Source organism: Diadema antillarum, unplaced genomic scaffold (assembly GCF_040938485.1).
Source record: "Diadema antillarum isolate AM-2024a unplaced genomic scaffold, OU_Dant_1.0 scf00000021, whole genome shotgun sequence".
NCBI classification, from domain to species: Eukaryota; Metazoa; Echinodermata; class Echinoidea; order Diadematoida; family Diadematidae; genus Diadema; species Diadema antillarum.
In genome coordinates, this window is record NW_027270910.1 from 159,699 (window position 1) to 175,609 (window position 15,911).

The 15,911-nt window shown below is 40.2% G+C and overlaps 1 protein-coding gene across 1 annotated transcript; it reads right to left on the bottom strand.

Annotated features, from left to right (window-relative positions):
- Positions 1–46: 46 nt before the first annotated feature.
- LOC139729991 (uncharacterized) lies at positions 47–11,915 on the bottom strand. Its single transcript, XM_071640915.1, has 2 exons — positions 11,652–11,915; positions 47–510 (listed from the first exon to the last, which is right to left on the bottom strand). The coding sequence occupies exons 1-2, from the start codon at positions 11,803–11,805 to the stop codon at positions 47–49; spliced, it is 618 nt and encodes a 205-aa protein (XP_071497016.1). The 5' UTR covers positions 11,806–11,915.
- Between the last annotated feature and the right edge of the window lie 3,996 nt (positions 11,916–15,911).

Below are 15,911 nucleotides of genomic sequence, written 5' to 3' on the forward strand. Positions count from 1 at the left end.
TGTCATTACTTCATGGCAACAGTTCGTCATTACTTCATGGCAATCACTATCTAGTATCGGCCGCCGCCAATTCTCGGGCAAACCTCAAAACTCCCTCCTTGTCGTGCCGGTGCTTTACAGATTCAATCAAATATCTCTTTCGCCGATTGATCTTGTAAATTCTAATACGCTCTTCCTCGTCTTTGGGATTGGAGCACGGATTATCCCATCTCAGGCTCTCGTTAAGCGCCTCCGAAACGTCGTCTAAGTCATTATCAAGGTCCGAAGATTCTTGACTGTTGGCCGAAGCGCGCGAATTGCTTTTCGATGCGGCCCGACTGGACTTCGGAGCCTGTCGATGGCTGTCGAAAATGTCTACAATGCATTTCTGCAGAAACTCCTCGTGCGATCGGACCCCCGAACCGCTGCTGGTGTTACTCTTGCTTTTCCTGGCGTCCACCGACCCAGAGGAACAGGACTTAGCGGTAGACTGAGAAGAGTGGTTCTTGTCAGTTGATATCCGCTTGCGACCTGCACATGAACGTGGGATAGAAAGAGATGAGGAATATTTGATATTTAATGTAGCATAGTTCCTATATTACCCCTTCGATAAACAACAACAAACTGTTTGTTACCAAACTTTAAAAAATATTAGATTGATTTTATTACGCTTACCAACAGACTTACAAAGGGAAGAAAAAACAAAAACAATCTACGAGCTCGAGTAGCACTTGGGCGTTGTCGTCGTATTTTTATTCCTTGAATTAATTGATGTACTTTCCTGTATGCACTCTACTACAATACAAAAGAAAACAATACAGTGAATGTTTAATACACTCTTTCCATGAGGCTCAGAGCGCTTACAAAACTAGAACTATCACTCAATGTGATTGATACCCCCACCTAACACTGATGGAGTCAGCTCAACCTGCAATTACTTTGTATGCTTTTTATTTAAAAAAAATAGAAATCGCATAATTTTCGTTCAAAATATGCTGTTACCATGGCAACACATTTATTGACAAGGACGGAAGATGAATTTTGCACATCTAGGCAATACAGTGGTCACATGTGCCAAATTTGAAGCCAAATGCTAAAAAACTGAGAGAGTTAGCTGAACCAATTTTTTTTAATGATTTTCACAAAAAAATTGTACTGTTACCATGGCAACACATTGTTCAACAATGATGAAATCTTCACACTATAACAGCAGAAGACAATGATACCAAAATCATTAAATTTGGTTTTGTACTTTTTATTCTACGCCAATTTCTGGAAATGCAGTCATTTTCAAATTTCGTCGGATTTTTGCGACGTATGAGACGATAATTTGGGTGCGACACGCGTTCCATAACGGTGAACTGTGGAAACTCGTTGATCCATGTCAGCAAAAGATTCAGCTTTCACATTGGGCGCGCGCACACACAGACAGACAGACAGACAGACACAGACACAGACACAGACACAAACAGACAGACAGACACACACACACACACACACACACACACACACACACACTGTTTTTTCCTGGCCCGCGCCAAATGTGAAAGCTGTATCTTTTGTTGACATGGATCACCGAGCTTACACAATATTCGCCGTATGGATCACGTGTCGCGCCAAAATCATTATCTCATAAGAAGTAAAAATCCAGCGAAATTTGAAAATGAATACATTTACCAGGGACGGATCCAGGAATTCTGTAAAGGGGGGGGGGGGGGGGGGTGGGGGGCGTAACTATTTTTTTTTTGGTGCCACTTCCGGGTTTCATTTCATTTTTTTCTTTTTATTTCCTTTGTTTTTAACGATAAATAAAGGGGGGGGGGCGTGCGCCTCTTGCGCCCCCTCTGGATCCGCCACTGTTTACAGAAATTGGCGTAGAATAAAAAGTACTGAACCAAATTTTATGATTTTGGTAATCATTGTCTTCTGCGGAAGATGCTCTTTCTAATGACGTCAAAAAATATATTACTTTAAGAACGCAAGGAACCGAAAATACACCGTTCCGCTTTTTTGGGGACACCCGGTATATAGCGCCATTAGCCGGAATAAGTAAATTGAAATCGTCATGGCAGCTTACGATGTGTTTGAGCCGAGTATACGCACACAAACAAACGCAACAAAAACAGCATAATACATTTGGGATAAACACACGCACACACCAAACGCACAGAGCACCAAAGCACCATCACAGTTATTTTCCCTATAAGGTTAAAAATTGCATTATTGACGCACAATTTTCCTCTGACTTCGTTCCCGCTTCGGTCAACTTCGTACAGCTTGTGGGACTAGTCGCCCCGCCCAGGTCCTGTGAAGTGCTCACTAGGAAGTCGTTGTCGATGCTGGGCAAGCGGAGAGGCCCTCGACTGCCCGACCTCGGCATCGTTGTTGGCTGAGAAACTTTGTTCAAGCCCATCAATTAGGCCAATGATGTCTACCACACTATCTCAAACATCTACCTATAGCTGGTATAGCAATTTCAGGAAGCACGCGACATCCTGTACCTCAGTGTTTGACAAGCAATGCAGCGATCAGTGTTCATATTCCATCGATCTATACCTACTACACTCCAAAAATGAAATGAGGCTATCTAAGCGCCCTTAACAGTCCGTCAAATGATTTTGACGCACAATACACCGTAATTCACAGATCTGCGTCTTCTTTTTCAAGGGACGGTAACTAAGGATAGCTCATCATCTATCCGTGATGGCATATGGAGATGTCCTACTGCACTGCCTTGGATACCACGATGATAACATTCATATCGCGGCTCCTTGAAGTGTTATCACGGGACAATTGATTGCACACCATTACTTACAAACAATATTATGTTGCGATGGAAATTCTGTTTCTCTATGTAGTTCCCACTTCGTAAGTTGCCAAAATGTATCAAACGTTGGATCTGTTGAATCAAAACTGTCCTTACTTCGACAAAAAGAAGAAATCATGGGTGACACACAAACGGAGAGTCATCAAGTCGTTATCCGTGTGAGGGATCACTGGGAGAGGTCGATAGGATCTGAATGGGACACCAAGCGGGGTGAATAGCGTCACATTGGATAACAATCCCTCTTTGTACCACGCCTTTTAATGTGACTGGAAGCTGAATAATTAATAGATCTCCGGATTCCCTGTCAATATTTCTTAGATCGGCCCGACTTGGTTACTGCCGCCGAACAATGAGTATCCTCACAGCACTTAGTATTGTTACTCGCTTGAGGTGAGAGATTTGTTTCAATGTCATGTGGCTTACATCGATCTTCGCGGTGTACGTCGTCTAAGGATCCAAACCTGGCGCCACTTCGGTCACATCAGGTGACTTCGTGTTCCCCACTCGGATCGGGGCACGATCCACCGCACCCCTGCCAGCTGGGAGACAGCCGTCATGTTTCCCCTATAACTTTACTCGACTGGAATACATTTCTGTCTTATCTTACTGATTTAAAAAATAGTTTGCACGGCTTTTTGTCATTTTAGTGACTCCTTTTGGAGACAGTCGTCTGAGCCGATGTTTGTGTCTTTCACTGAATTAAAGCACCTTGCGGTTTTTCTTAGCGCAGTTTCACCGCAGCTATTGCTCGCGTATTGACAGTGTTTGACAACTGACCTCTATCAAACACTGAGCCAAAAGTCATCTGAATGATTTCAAAAGCCTGACATGAGTCCATTTGATAGTTTGTGAATTTAGATCGATTCAAAGCAACACGTCCCTGGCATTATGCCGGTAATTGTCTTTAACATCGAAGTGATCAGCCATTCCAACAGATATACGTAGGCATCACTTTCTCTCTCAGTGGATGGATATCTCCAGGGTTTTAAAGGATCTGACGCGGTGGTTCGGATCTCACACGCTTTTTTCTAGATCTCATCAAGTAGTCCGATTCGTTCGCATGCGACAATATCTGCTCCGGTTGTCTGGTAGTATAGCAAGAAGGCGGTGTAAGCACACTACACAAGCGAGCATCATGGAGATATCCCCTGTCAGAACTGCCTGTCAAGAAGAAGGAATTCCTGGTACAGTATGTACCACACAGACACCGATTCCCATGGTACCCCGGACGGGTCGGCAGAATAGACAGGTCTATGAGAGCCTAAACTTGCGTATTTGATAAAACTTCCACAGAAAATCCAATGCAATCATGACACAGTTTAACGAAGGAAGTGTCCTTAAACATCATCATAGTCCAAGCAGAGTTTAACAGCGCTACCTCCTCCTAAGCAATGTCTCTTCCAGAGTAGTTTGATGATCTCCCGGAGCTACTTTTCGCGAAGAAGAATGCGACGATACCTATCAACGACTTTGGCGAATACAACGGGACACTGATCAGCGTTGCAACACACCTGGCAGCGATTTAATACTGTTAGAACCTCGCTAATCAAAACCTCCGCAAAAAGGTGGGCACATCAAAGGAGATGTCACTTCTCAAGAGCCCGCGTCTGTAATGAAGCCCTTCCATCAATAGCTTTCATTATTTTACCATTCCTTTGTCCACAACATTACGTAAGTTATATCTGTGCTCTAAGGCAAACTCAGCCCGGACAAGGGTCGGGGTTTATGGCATTGTGATGGGCCGATGTCGGCCAACAAAGGCCTAGCATTGAAAAAACCTTCGAGCTTCTGAAAGAATATCAGCTCGTCTGAGAGTGACAACGAGTGAGGTGACCAGACAATTGTCGGGACCAAAGGAACGAGGGCTAACCTCCTTGGCGGATCGATTGACAAAACAGGCTTAGGAATATCGCTCGATATCATTGAAAAGCACCCAGCATATACAGCATTATTCATTTTGACATGACTTCACGGTAGGACATTCATAACATATCACGATCCATACAATATACCCGTCTCATTTATTTGTTCTTCTATGATAACAACAGTGAGGGCAAAGGATGTTGAGTGTGACAGACTCAGCAAAATTCAAGGCAACAACTGAATAGCCTTTGGACAATACAGATTGTAGTTCTAGTTGAGCGTTCCTCGGGTGATGTTGTTCACGTTATTTTTACACTAAAGATGATAATCTGCAAGGGCAAATGACGGATACTCGTACTTTGCGGTCCATGGGCAGTTATTTTGGTCAATACATTTAAGCGCCCCGGCTACTATTCATGGATATGCTTTATCTCAATTCTGTCATTTCAACTTCCTAAAAGTTTTTTGAAATACACGCTTTTTCCAAGTCCAGAACACTTACACTGCAACTTACAATATAGCTACAATAGTTGAACTAAACAATGATAAGCTCCAATTTGTCAATGTTTCATCACCTTGAAAAGCATAGCGAGAGAAAGCTTTCGTCACACGAGTTAAAAAAAGACCCGGGAGTCTCGCGCTCACCTCAGAATCACAAGTTTACCTTCCACGCATTATTCCAGACCATACGCCTATATACCTATGAGAACATAGCGAACTTAAGAAGGGGGGCTCTCAGTCTCAGGACCTCCAGGGGGCATGGTGTCCATTTGTGTATTCATCACACTGATGAAAAATACTTTCCAAGGACGTTGAAAAACTGATCATGCATTTTCATTTTCAAAAGCAAATCAAAATGTCTAAACCTAGCCATAATTAGGTCCCAGCTCTATGGGGCCACGCTAACTGCATGGATACACCATAAATAACCTTGAAACTACATTCACTAATGTAGTTAAAAACGAAACAAAACAAAACGAAACACACTCACACACGCACGCACACGAATAACATGACATAACACACTCGCACACATGCACAGACGCACATAAATGAAAAAACAAAACAAAACAAAACAAGAAAACCTCACAACAAAAAATAACACGACTCTCTGAGGTTTTCACCCAAATATTCCGGTCGAGGCTGCGGAGGTGCCAACGACCCAACGAGCGCCACCCCCTAACTCCTCCCCCTAACTGATATACAGTATATCCCCTAAAAAATTACAATCAGATTTTCGCTTGATAACTTTCAACATGAATAAACTGTCCACATGCTATTTCAGGGTCTTAAAGTATGATATCATAGCTATATTTTGCAGAAAACCCCATTCAATTTGGTTAAGTGGTCACAGAGAAATCTGAATCATTGTAAAGCATGTCATGGGTCTGATTCTTCTGAGCTTAGCACTTACCGGTAGATGCTTTTGGAACTGCATAATGCGTGAACACAACTGACAGAACTTGGAGGGAAGGGATCCCTGACATGCTCTACAAAAATCCTCTTTCTCTTTGACCACTGAAGCAAATCGGATGGGGTTTTCTGCAAGATGTGGGTAATAAGTTCTAGCTTCATACCCTGAAATTGTATTATTTGGATTGATTCACTATTTTTAAAGTTATCATTGTGAAGAGCCCTGTTGTAATTTTTCTTTTTGGACATACGGTAGTATTACATTTCGAAGCCTTGCGTACTTCCGATACATGTAGGCCTACTCGTCTATAGATTTTATGGGATGCTTTCACTGATCGTCTCGCCTCCCGACTTAGCTGGAGATCAGTGAAAGCTGTCTATTCTGTTGTTGGTCGCAAGATGGCGCTCTTCACTTACTACTGACTTACCAGAATCGAGCGTGCAAAGTGTGCTGGCTATCATTCACTTGATTTAAATTACAGTGTACATACAATTTGTATTTGATATTGGAATAGCCAAGCCCAAAATTATGAAAATTTTGATGTCAGGGAGTACACCTGTAGACTTTGGGTTCATCGAGACCTAGACAGCCAGTTCCTCCAGGACAGTAAATTAGATCGCTTAAGTTTGTAACCTCTCATTGTATGATAATGTCCTGCAGACTTTGCTCAAACTCTTTCTTAATCTTATCTTATCTTTTTTTTTCTGATTCAAGTTCAAACAGCTTTCTCTTTCACACAATTTTTCCTTCTGACCTATGATCTTTGTTTGACTTAGTCATGATGACATTAGATATTGTTAATAACATCTGACTTCCTGAATTGTCCTTGACTGCTGCAGACATGTATTGTAGCTGATCTCTTTCATTACATTTACTATACAGAACACAGGAATGTCGATTCTTTTACATCATTTCAGTGAGAAAATGACATCCCCTAAGAAACAATCTTTGGGCTGTTATGCATAGTATACAATGTATGCAGGATCACTAACTAAAGCAAGAGAGGATCACTAATTTCAAATCACGCATGTATTTGTGCAATGTCAGGCTGATTCATAACACTCGGCAATCAAGACACAAAACGAACAAAACATCAACTTGGCAAAAAAAAAAAACCCCTCAAAACAGTGAACAGTCACTTGGTATCACCCATTCTCTAACGACTCCATATTGTTAGTCAGTATACGGTAGATCAAACATGTTTACACAGTTGTGTAGAACAGTGTAGATAGTCTGTCAGACAGTCTGATACTATCAACATGGTTCTGCACCTTGTACAAAAATATATTCCATTATTTCTTTTATGAATTTTCCATAACTTTTCCATGTAAAATTTGAAGAAAAATAAAAGGACAATTTTCAGACAGTAACTTCATGGAATCCCCAAGTGGTTAGTGTTAAATAAATGAAAATTACTATTAGATAAGTAGTGTCCATGTACGAGTGACAGTGTGTATAACATACCAACTCAAGACTGTCTGTAGTGAACAAGTTACTCAGATTTTATTCTAGGAAATGTTTCCCGAAAACAAAAGTAAATTGAAAAAAAAACACTAAAAAGGCAAATCAAATGATATAAAAATGTATACATTTCCATGACTTTTCTATGCTATAATAAGAATAATCATAATTTTTGCTAGTTTTTATATAGCGCATTTCACACTTGTTAAATATCTCAATGTGCTTTACAGACCATTATTAAAGAATACTGATCTATAATTCTGCATTTTCTGTGATTTTTCCAGGCTTGGCAAAAACATTTTCAAAATTCCATGACTTTTCCAGGTTTTCCATGACTGCAGAAACCCTGTATCAAGATGCACTGGTTCAGAGAGGGCAAAGCATATGACTGTTCAAAGTGAAGGAAAGGTTTTATGAAGTTCAAGGACACATAAAAATTGTGTTATGGCATGTAACAGATCAATGCCAGTAAAATCTGCAATCAGTACTGAGAATTCAGATACAGATGAACAGTAGGTTGATGTTTTCAGATTTAAAATGTTGGCACAGGCACACCATCATAACAAATAACTTGAATGTAAATTACTGCAGCAGCACTGAAGTGAAATCATGAAGATAAATTCATTTGTCAATGAGAAAAAGAATGTGTGCGGGAGAAGTACTCTACAACTATATACAAAACTCAGGGGTGCAGAACAATGTGGGGGTGGTGGTGTATCCTCCCCCACGCTTTTTTTAGTCTGTTAAGAAAAAAAAAATAGGGGGAAAAAATCACATTCTGCAGCTCATGAAACTTATTGTCAAACACACACACACACACCCTCACACACGCACACCCTCACACACACAGTACACACACACACACACACACACACACACACACACAAAACACACACACAAACTTGATGTCAATGATTCAGTTCTACAAAACAGAAACAAAACAAAAAATTAATAAGCAAGTAAAGTCTCTCAAAAGCTGGGATAACACACAGTTCTAGCCCTAAACATACAATCATACAGTGTATACTAAGTAGGTTCTACATCTATCGTATGCCATTTTCTTTAAAGGGACTGTACAGTATTGGTTGAGGTGGGGATTCAGGTTTATAACATTCCTACAATGTAAGTGAGATAATGAGAAGCCTCTTATGAAATATGAAAGAACATGTAATTTTAAGAAGGATTCAACGTTTATTTGATGAAAATTGGTTTTCAAATGGCTGAGATATCCAGTGATAATAATAAAAGGCGACAGGCCACCCCTTTTATTAGGATCTCTTTGTTTCACCTTGTTTTTGGATATCTCAGCCATTTGAAAACCGATTTTCATTGAAATAAACTTTTGATACCCCTTAGAATTGCATGCTCTTTGACATCTCACAGACAGAGCTACCAAGTCTCACGCATTCTGTGTGAGACTCACACATTTAGGGTCCGTCTCACAATCTTATGGATGACACCCATTTTTCTCAGGCATCGGGACCGTAGCACAAAGGATTAAAGTGATAGTTGCAATGGAAGGTATATTTTCCTTTTGTCTTTCAAAATAAGTAAAAAATAGTTACCTAAGTAGGCCTATGCACTAGATCGCACCATTAAGAGCTAAAAATTGAAAAAGCTCCCTACTGTGGGAGGGGGGAACCCGCCCTCCCCTTGCTCGCGGGCATGAGCGTGCGCCGAGATGCCGAGTCAGGAAAATTAAATCTCACTCACAAAAATCTTTTGAACTTGGAATCTATCCATAGAGTGGTTTCTGAATATCTCGCAAAACGTTCAAAAGCTAAATCCTCACCTCAACCAGAACTGAACAGTCCCTTTACTTTCTAGCGAGTATGCTAGTACATGTACAATGTAGGAGATATGAATTTTAATGTTAAATAGAACAACTGGTATTAGCCCTAGCACAGACCTGTCTAGACTACCTACAATGTAGGAGAAAACAATATACTACAGTAATAGCCAGTAACAGTCATGCGATTATCGGTTATAATATAGTTGTATGATTCAATGAGATCTCTACATGAGAGCATTATAAATATAAAGAGGTGAACATGTGAGTTTACAGCTGTAGTAGACTTCTATTCTTGGAACACTGCTTACTGGCTAGACAGAAAAATCTGTCTGTCCGAAGGAGTTTTGTTTTTAAATCATTTTTTAATACTTTTACGGCTCTCCTCCAGAGGGGATTCTGTGAAGCCAGACACAGTCTCCGCAGAACATATCCCCAATGACAAGATACAGACCGATCAGGGTGGTGTTTCATCAATGTTTGTCAGCGCTGACAACTTGAATCACCATAGTAACAGTCAGTGACCAGAGCATCTCAGCCAATCAAAACCAAGGATTTTGCTGAAATTGTCAGCGCTGACAGTTGTCAGCGCTGACAAACGTTGATGAAGCACCCCCCTGTAGGTCAGTTAACAGTCCTGATACTACAGGTCTAGAACCACATACAAAAAATTTGTACTACTGTACCAAGATTAAGAGGAGAGTTTTTCTATAGAATTAAACTCTGATAATTTTACTTTTGATCATGCGTCTAGTCTTAGATTAACCCCCGAGGTGCTGCTACAATGAGGTACAAATTGTAGTGGCTTAACATTCCAGCCACTGTCATCTGTAGTGGGTAATTAAAACTGCATCCAACCTGAATGTGAAGTGTTTCGACAGTTCATCAAATTTCAACTGTATTAATTACTCTGATGAAGGAATTCTCAGGCCGAGACCCAAAATCAGAAAGTGAAAAAAAAGGAATTTCCCCCAAATCTCTGATCATCCAAACAAGCAATTTGTCCAAACTTTCGAGATTTTCCCACAGCCACATGCATGACAGGCACGTCACACCACCCTCTCTAGACCCTCTAATATTAATATACCATGGTATGGCTCTAACTAACTGCGACCAGCCCCAACACGCAGTGTTGGGGCTGCGCATTGTAGCAGACATGATCATGACAGGCGAAGTATAGCGCCTAAAAATCAATATGAAATCGCAAAAATTCTGCAATATGAAGACTTACAGGTGAAGATGTAATGTTGAAGACTGACTGCGTTCAACTTTTGGTTCTGGCAATAGTCCCTTTCTGCTCGGTTTGATGAGTTAAATGCGACTCGGTCGAGAGGAACTCGGGAGAACTACATCTTATACAGTCAATGGATTTGAGATTTGTGCGCATGCGCTGGCCGTCAAGTCGTGTAGCTTTGTGGCAAGGCCTTATCATACTGTTGGCAAACACTCTTGCTGTATATTGCGTTGCTTTCTGGGTGGGTGCGCGCGCGCAGGCCTTGTCAGAAGGCTAAACGCATTGCGACTCCGCCATCACATGAATATTTACGTGCGCAGTGTACTGCATACTGATTTCGAAAATGGTGAATGGGATGGGGAGCTAGGACTACGGACCCGTATATGGCCGTGAAAAAAACGTTTTTTCAAGATCATTGGACCAGTGTGAACAAGAACAAGGTGAACGAAGGGTATTAATTAGATAAGAATCTTATGTATACTATAAAAGTACGTTTTTTCCTCGTGATATTCGAAACTTACGGAGGTGCGAAAATCTGTGACAGACTGTGTATGTTTTTCAAGCTTACCGATATAGCACTCTATTGACTCAGGACGCTCCCACAGTGTGTAACTGTATACGGAGCGTCCCGGGGTTAGGCTCTAACAGTTAGTATGCATAGTCTTAACAGCAGCAGCGCCCTGCATCGGGGTAGACTCTGCATGTGTTGAAATCTTCACTGAATCTGAAGTATGCATCAGAGTGCACCATTTAAATTGTAACGGTTAAAATTGTCGAAGCTCCCTCCAGTGGAAAGGGGGAGGGGAGAGATACTTCCCTTCACACGACCCCCCCCCCCCCATGACCACCGTCGCTTCATTCGACCCCTCTCTCTCATTTAACACTAACGCTAAGTAACAGTCAGTGACGGTGTCTCACTCCAGCCCTCACTCGAAATTGGCAGCCCTGAACAGATGGCAATATGAACGAACCATGAAATCTTTGCTGTAAATATCTAGAGTCTAAATAGCTTGATAATTAGACTCTATTTCACTTGACGTTTGACTAACGAGACTAAGGAATGACTTTAGAGTAAACTTCTCACCAGTCTCCAACGCACTGTCCGAATTTGTTTCGTCGGGACTCGATTTTCCACGTTTTCGTTCTTTGTATTTGCTTTTCTTCTTCTTTTTGTTAGATTTCTTAGCTTTTTCGCTGTGTCCAGATGATCTTCGGCTCGGCGGTGGTTTCTCATCCATATTGGGCGCTACATATTGTAAGACGGAACAAAATTCACGACTGCTTTATTGATAGTAACGTATGATCACGAAGCGGGCGAAGGCAAAACGATCGTCTTTTCGTGCGATCACCGAATGGAAAAATGGAAGAACTTCAAAACTTCTCCACTGCGAAAACTTATACGCGTGGGACTACGATGCATGATTGCATACACGGTTACGACGTACGCTATTCGTGACCTTTGACCGTTGCTCGGCGATCATAACATAATTTCGTAGAGGGCGCCAGACTCACCAGCAGAAAAAAACAAAACAAAACAGCAAAACAATCAACAGTTGGGCTGCACGCATGGCCTGCTGCAGAACACAGCTGCTCAACTCTCGAGATAAATATGCTGGAAAACCTTGTTTTTCTTTTGTTTTGCTTGTCTTCCCTGACCGGTTACTGATGTATGTTACCCCCTGTCCCGACCCCCTTTCGGCCACATCCTTACCTTGGCTTTGCATCTCGAAAAGCATCTCTTTATTGTCGATGAGATGGTCAATTCATCCGATGGATTACTAGTAATTCAGACATGCCAGGTCTTGTCAGTAGGGTCTACACACAAAATGCTTCTGATTCTGCTGGATCTGTACATCCCAAGATTGCTGGAAAATAAGACAGGTATTTAAAGATTTAATGGGCCCTTAACAGAATACATCAGTTTAAACTACCTCAAGTTTTATCAAGGATTGTCGTAATGTGTCAATGGATATGGCAACGTCTTTTGTGGCAAAAAAAAAATGTGCAACCTGCAAAATGTGAACTGATACAAGCTTTTCGCATGAAATTATTCTTGAGAGTGATTTATGGTTTATAAAAAAAGGTGATTGGCATGTGCCCTATAACCTTTTATTGAAACTAATGCATATACGCTACATTTACGATTGTATTAGTCTTATGGTATTGAAAGATTTTAATGATACATGTTTCACTGTATTTCTGTTCTTATCATTGAGGGGACTTTACTTGAAATTTACATGGATTCAGTGAACATGCATAGAAACATTAGGCAGGTTTGATAGTCTCTAGTTCGAGGGAGAACTGCTGACAGTTCGTTCAAAAAGTTGTAAATGTTGAAAGTTTTTTTTTTTAAATCCACGTGCCACCATCGCTTGAATGAATTAAATTATAACTGCAACGTCTTTATAATATCTCCAGTTAGGGAGAACACTTTTTTCACTGGCCAATTGTTTATAAATGATCTTTTGTTCTGAGCATTGCTCATTATAGCAAGGGGACACGGGATTGATCCTCATTCAGCTTGTATGATCAGCTCTCGAAGAATACAGTGCAGCTGCAAATGCAATGCAGATATTATACGTTGTGAATCACCATCTTTCCAAGGATTCCGGTAAACACGCCAACAATAACACTTTCAAACAAACTGACTGCGATAATGATCAAGCCCGAAACCACGATGGGGGGGGGGGGGGGGGGGGGGAAGGGGAGTCAAAATTGGTAAAAGTGGACATTTGCATTAAAATATGATTATGTACGTACATAATTATTCATAATCTTCACTATACATATGTCCTTTACTCATGCTATTATTATGGAGGTGGATGCATGCGCTCACCGGCAATGACAAAATAAGCGGCAGTGAATGAATGCAGGGGTGACAGATATCCCGAATATATTCTCACAATAATTGTTTCGTGATTTCCTCTCGCAAAAAAAAAAAAAAAATGCAAATCTAATACCTTGGTCTGAAAAAAAGAACCAAAAACCTTCCTTCAAGCTGTGTCGGGTTTGGGTCATAGCACTCAAGGTATCTCGCTCAGCCGTTGACTCGAGGAGTCAATACCTCTCAACCATTTTAAAGGGATAGTACAGCTTTGGTTGAGATGGAGCTTGCTGAGGTTTCCATTTTTTTTTTGTTATGATGATTTTTTTTTTCAAGATAATTATGAGAAACCTCTTATGAAATAATGAAAGAACATATAATTTTAAGAGGAATTTCAAGTTTATTTGATAAAAACTGGTTTTGAAATGGCTGAGATATCCAAAACAAAGCAATCCTAATGAAAGTTGGGACCCGACTAATAGGATTTTCTTGTTTTAATTTGTTTTTGGATATCCGAGGCATTTCAAAACCGACGTTTTTCCATCAAATAAAGTTTGAATTCTCTTAGAATTGTATGTTTTTCAACATTTAACCAAAGTGGTTTCTAAGTATCTCGCAAAAAGTTAAAAGCTGAATTCTCACCTCAGTCAATACTACACCATCCCTTTAAATGCCGACAAAGCGGGAGGGGGGGGGGGGATGAAGGCGAAGTGTTAATAAAGGAAAAGTCCACCTTCATACTTTATACATGTGGATTGAGCGAATGCAACAATATTAGCAGAACACATCAGTGAATGTTTGAGAAAAATCGGACAACCCGTTCAAAAGTTATGAATTTTTGAAGTTTCAGTGCCACCATTGCTGGAGAAGACTATAACAGCAGCAGCTGGTGATGTCATATTCGTAGAACGGTATAAAGAAAATATTAAAAAAAATACAACATATTTTCACTTTTTTCTCATAGTAAACGAGCTCTTGACTTACCTCTTTCTAAAGGCAGTGGGAATAATATTACTCATAACATACTTCAGTAACGAGTCAAGGCAATGTGTACTTTTTTGAAAATACGAAATTTCGTGGAATTCTCTTTATATTTTCCTTATATTGCTCTACATAATTATGTGACATCATACACCGCAGAAGTCTTCTCATCCAACAGTGACTGCGCAGAAACTTTAAAAAAAAAGTTTTGAACGGATTGTCCGACTTTCCTCAAACTTTCAATGATGTGTTCTATTAATAATGCTGCATTCACTCAATCTATATGTCCATGACGATAGACTTGTCCTTTAATCTTAGATATGGATTTGTATTTATTTATTCATAATCATTTTATTTTTTACACCATGAAATGTTTACAGAGAGACAGAAATAGAAATCCCCGAATCGCAAGACCCCTACCCCCCCCCCTTTACGGGCCTGAATGATTAAATTTGTGACCATACTTATGAAAGCAGTGGAAGTGCACCTGTGATTGATTATTTCAATTACGACCTTTGCATCGAGGTCCTTCAATGCATTTCGATCAATAACAAAATGTGTTTACAATATTTGATAGACTAATGAAGCACACAGCAGCTTGTCACAGTGCTTGCTCGGGGACTACAATAAGAACAAGCTTGCTATTCCACTGATTGCACGATTGAATGACTCGAACCACCGTTACTGGTTTTTCATGTTGCATTGTGGGCGAGTATATATGAGTACAAGTATAGCATGAATCGGTTTTTTTTTTTTTATAGCTTGGAACCACTTTTGTTTGCTTTCAAAAAACAACCTAAAGATAAATACAAACGTAATCATTCAAAACGAATATATTTTGTGCAATAAAGAAAGTTAAATACATGCATTCCTAGGTTCATAAAATTGTGGAAGCACAGTGACGCCACTTCGCGATTTTTCCCACAATATGAATGAGCTCCTTTGTTAGGCATTAGCATCAGACATGCTGAAATGCCTGAACACTGTTTCCTTCACTGTAATCACTTTTGAGATCAATAGCACGCAAAACACAAGCATACGCACACGTTCTTTTTAAAAGTCAAAGGCTATACTTTGAACTAAAATTTATACATTTTATTAATTTCGCCTTCTTTCTGTAGATCACATTTTTTTCTAGTAAATCATATTGACAATGTATATACAAAATGGAAAATTGAAAACAAAAATGGTTGTCATCAACCAAAGCACAAATACAGCGTGAGAGGCAGTTATCAAACCTAGGCTCCTCAAAGAATTCTGTCACTTGTTGGAAAAGAGATGAAAGAGATGGAAGTTAGAACTAAAGACTACAAAAAGGGACTACACGGGAAAAGGACGAACACTTTTTTGATGTTTCACTTACAGTGTAATAAAAGCGATAGGTTTTACGGCTACCGGTAATGACTGGCCATGATCTGTTTGCTACAATTAATAATGTTACTGTTTTCTTTTTCTTTTTCTTTTGTACATCCTGATTTAATAGATTCTGTTAATCCTGATTGATTCGCTTCAGGTCGATAAGAATGTTTGTATGCGGTT